Raw genomic sequence first — 4,578 nt, forward strand, 5'->3', positions numbered from 1 at the left:
AATTGGCAAATACATCATATATATATATATATATATATATATATATATATATATATATATATATATATATATGATTAAAACCTTGATTTAATGTTATGGAATATTCATGGAATAATTTTGTTAATGAGGATAAAGAGTTCAAGTTTATCTAAAAATATCTCCCAAATTTTGGAGAAAATTGATAAAAATAATAATTTGAAAATGGTTTTTTTTTTTTTTTTCTTTTAGCTAGATTAGGCATGTTGTAATTATTGAGTTTTTAAATTTGAATAAAAAAATATGAAATGTAATAATTCTAAATATGAATTATTATTTTAATTTATATCATAAAATCATAGTAATAATAATAATAATTATTATCCATTTTTAAGATCATGGCTAAGGTGACAGCCATTTGACACTTAAATCTATGAAGGCATACATACTCAATAATAATAATAATAATATGTTTATTAATAAAATTTACATACATACTCAATAATAATAATAATTTTATTAATAAAATTTATTAAATTTTTATATGGGTATTAATTATATGTCTTAATATATTATGGTTATGCATATAAATTATTATTATTTATATGCTCCTTTAAGGGCCACCAATTGGTTATTCTAGGTAACGTGGTTTTCTTTGATTAAGGGTGATGACTCAGCTTGTAGTGGTTAGCAGCAAGATATGATTGTCCAACTGAATTATAATAGATTTTCTTACATGTGAAAAAAAAAATTATTATTATTTAAATTTATTTTAAATGTTTTAATATATTATCTTTATGCATATAAATTATTATTATTTAAATTTATTATAATGTGATGTATATAATATGTTTTTTAATTAAAAAATTGTTTATATTTTTATTAATAAAAATAAATAACAATGCTTTTGAATTGAATTTATCGATTTAAAGGGCCCGGGATAAGAATGTTTATTCCAATTTGATGCGTTCAGATAAACTAAACTCGGCCATCGCGGAGGAGATGGCACCTTTGTTGTGCAGGTAGAGCTGGAGTCGCACACCACTGGAAGCGGGGGTAAGCCGAACCAGATCAGACACTACTGGATCAGACACAACTGGTAATTGTGCAGTGCAGGTACAACTAGGGATACCGCACAGCTGGGTAAAGCTATGTGGATTCCCAAACATAAATCCATCTCAGAGCACGCTCAGAAGTTAGGGTCTGGCTCACAAACGGCCGAATTAATTCTTTCTTTTATTTCATCGGATTTTGAATGCTTGAGTTTGTCGAACAATGGAATTCAAAGGTATGCATTTAACGTTTTTATTTTTTTGGCGTCATATATTTCTTTCAGAAATTATTATTGTTATGACATGAATCACTGGCTTTTTCAGAAAATGAGGGCTTGCGAGAGGAATTGCTTCTGCACATCGATGACGACAAGGCGGGTGACGCGGAAGCTGTGGGCAATGGCCATCTGCATCCGAAAATTCGAGTGCGAGATCTGAGGAGGAAGACGGAGGAGGGGGCGAACCTTCTGTCCGGAGTGTCAGTGGACATATGGAAGGGAACGGTGGTGGGTGTGATAGGACCGAGCGGCAGCGGAAAATCGACATTCTTGAGGGCGTTGAACAGGCTCTGGGAACCGCCTGCCGATTCCGTGTTCCTAGACTACAACGACATCACCCACCTTGACGTGCTCGCCCTCCGACGGCGGGTCGGGATGCTCTTCCAGACGCCGGCGCTCTTCCAAGGTCGGTGGTCAACTTTATACATAAATTTTCAAACAAAAACATCTATTGATCAAACTAGCACTTGCAGCTAAAGAAGTCATGAATTGTGTAGGGATAATTTTGTTTCTACACAGGAAGCGTTGCGGATAACATAAGGTACGGGCCCACACTCTGCGGGGAGAAATTGTCGGACGAGGAGGTTGGTAAGTATCTGGGCTTGGCGGACTTGGATTCCTCCCTCGCTTCCAGATCCGTCAGCGGTCTTTCTGTTGGGCAGGCCCAGCGGGTGGCCTTGGCCAGGACTCTCGCCAACGAGCCTGAGGTGAGGTACTGAGGTCACTCTTGCTTTTTCTAAATTTAGTTATGCTTGTGGGAATCGGGACTAATTTGTGTCGGAGGAGAGGAAATTTGTCACTTCCTTATTTTCTCTAAATTTGGTTGTGTTTGTGGGCGAATTAGGTGCTGCTGTTGGACGAACCGACGAGCGCCCTGGATCCAATCTCGACTGAGCACATCGAGGAGTCGATCGGGAAGCTGAGGAGGAGCAAGGGGATGACCATTATCATTGTCTCGCACAGCGTCAAACAAATTCAGAGAATTGCAGATGTCGTGTTTATGTTGGTGGATGGAGAGATTGTGGAGACTCTGAAACCGGATCAGCTCTCCAATGCCAACCATCCCATGGCTCGCATGTTCCTGGAATTGAGCTCCTGATTTCAATAATAGCGATTATGAATTTTTGAAATAATATCAACAATGTGTAGTTCGATTCTATTGATTTGCAATGTGCGGTCGGCAACCACCATGGTGGAGATAAGATTTTCAGTATCGAACAATCCCATTTATGGGGAGCAAATTTACCTTTACTCTCGTTTAATTTAAAATGTGTAAAATTTTGCCACAATTAACTTAGCGTTTATTCCCATGTGCAAGTAACCTGTTTTATAAGAATTTATTCAATTTTGTTTTAAAATAAAATGTTTATAGGGATACTTAATTAATGTTTATTTATTTAATAGCAAAGAAATAAATGTTTTTGTTAATTCAGTTTAGGAATTGTTAATTCAGTTTAGGAATGATTGTTTTTAAGTGTGTTTTTTGGAAACTTTTCACAATCTAAGTGTTTCACTATATGTAGTGAAAAACACAGTTTAAATAACACAAATCAAGCTTTCACCACAAATTAGTTAACAGAGTTCCACTAAAAAATTAATAGAAACTTCAAAAAACCACACTTAAAAACTGCTATTATATTTTGAATATTTCCTAAATTTAAATTTACAACTATAAATTATTAATATTTTTTAATTGAAATTAAAGTATTTAATAGAAAGTATTAAACTTGATAAAATAGAATGTTAAATTATGTATTTAAATTTGGAGTTTTGTAAATCAAAATTTGTTGAAAGTGAATTTTTTATCTTAAAAAATATTGACAATAAGAATCTTGTTTTTGACAACAAATAATCTTGATTTTTACAACAAGAATCCTGAGGCATCCAAAATCTTGAAGCTTTATAGCTATAACTTAAATTTACAAATAAATAAATAAAATAAAATATTAAACTTTTTCAAAATCTTACCAGATTGGACATTTTAAACCTATTTATCTCTTGCTCATAGTGCATACAAGGCCTGCAAAACCTATGGTTCTTTATCTATAAATTATACCTATCATTTTTCATCTAACATTAGTTTCTTGCAAGTCACAAATTTTTTTTCTAAGTAAAAACTAATTCTATTAAGAGAAAATGAAAACAAAGTTACAAAGAGGCAGAGGCCTCAAACAAGAGCATATGAATGCTTTTAGGAGAACTGAGCCATCCCAAACTTGGGAAAAGACCATTACAGTGATGCATAAACCAACCATAGAAGCCTGACATAGACTGGTAAGCCATGGAGTAGAATTAGGATAAACCCTTTGAAACATCAAAAAAGACCAAGCCTATAGATAGCAAAACTGTACATGTCAGCCGGGAGACCATAAAATATTGAGCCAAAAAGACATAAAACCAGATTGCCGAACCACCTGAGTAGAACCAAAGTCTTAAAGTTCCGAGTCACAAAGACATGGAACCAGTTTTCCGGACTGCCGATACAGAGCCTTAACATCCAAAAACAGAAGAGACCGAACCTGACCCACGACCAAAAGGAAAATTCTAAGCAGACAGGAAGGAGACCAGGTGGCATCACATAGGGATGTCATGGTCCAGCGGCTCCTTGATGACAGGGCATGCATTATCATGCCAGAAAACACCATCACGTTCCACATCACCCACTCCGCTGCCATCTGGAGGAACCGACTCAGGATGGGTGCCACTGGAGCTGGCAGCGAAAGCCATTGAAACATTGACTGTATGAGGGTTGCCACCTGGTGGCTGCGAAGCGCTGGGATTAACCCCCTCACCGTGCGAAACGCCACGCCCCTCCATCTTACCTTCATCTGCAGAAGTCTGTCCAGAACCAAGGCTAGTTGCACCTCTGAGAGCGCCCTAAGGATGCTCTGCTACATTACTCGCCGGAGGCCGAACCAGAGCTTCTTCCTCAGAGAAAATTATGGTAATATTAGCAGAAATAATGGGCTTATTTAAGCTACTCTGAAATTTGAAGTGGGTAGATTGAAATGCATTATGCAGGAAGGGATTTCTAGCAGGGCTGGACGGGGGAGAAGGCGTTTGGGACGAAGGCGGAGAGACATGGGGCAAAGGCTGATCCACATAATGAGCTGTTCGAGGCCGCGCATGACCACCCCTATTTCCGCCATGACGGCTTCTCATTCTATGCCTGACCATGGTTAGGCGACAAGGGGAGAGCACAAAAGCGCAGAAACCTCTAGGAGAATGCCGGGGGCTGAACTGCACAACAGGAATCTGAGGAATGCTTAGAG

General features: G+C 37.2%; 1 protein-coding gene across 1 annotated transcript; it reads left to right on the forward strand.

The window, feature by feature from the left end:
- The first annotated feature begins 962 nt into the window (after positions 1-962).
- LOC149139440 (ABC transporter I family member 17-like) lies at positions 963-2,525 on the forward strand. Its single transcript, XM_089448787.1, has 4 exons — positions 963-1,264; positions 1,353-1,712; positions 1,826-2,013; positions 2,151-2,525. Exons 1-4 carry the CDS (start codon positions 1,252-1,254, stop codon positions 2,403-2,405), a joined length of 816 nt encoding a protein of 271 aa, XP_089304913.1. The 5' UTR covers positions 963-1,251; the 3' UTR covers positions 2,406-2,525.
- Positions 2,526-4,578: the final 2,053 nt, after the last annotated feature.

The sequence above is a fragment of the Pinus tabuliformis genome, chromosome X, assembly GCF_031772625.1.
Source record: "Pinus tabuliformis cultivar Carrire ecotype Pingquan chromosome X, CPIR1, whole genome shotgun sequence".
NCBI lineage: Eukaryota > Viridiplantae > Streptophyta > Pinopsida > Pinales > Pinaceae > Pinus > Pinus tabuliformis.

Bases quoted from the DNA above. Each gene is read 5' to 3' on its own strand.
- LOC149139440 (XM_089448787.1), top strand. The intron at 1,713-1,825 runs GTCGGTGGTCAA...GTTTCTACACAG, and splicing joins GACGCCGGCGCTCTTCCAAG to GAAGCGTTGCGGATAACATA. The intron at 2,014-2,150 runs GTGAGGTACTGA...TGGGCGAATTAG, and splicing joins CTCTCGCCAACGAGCCTGAG to GTGCTGCTGTTGGACGAACC.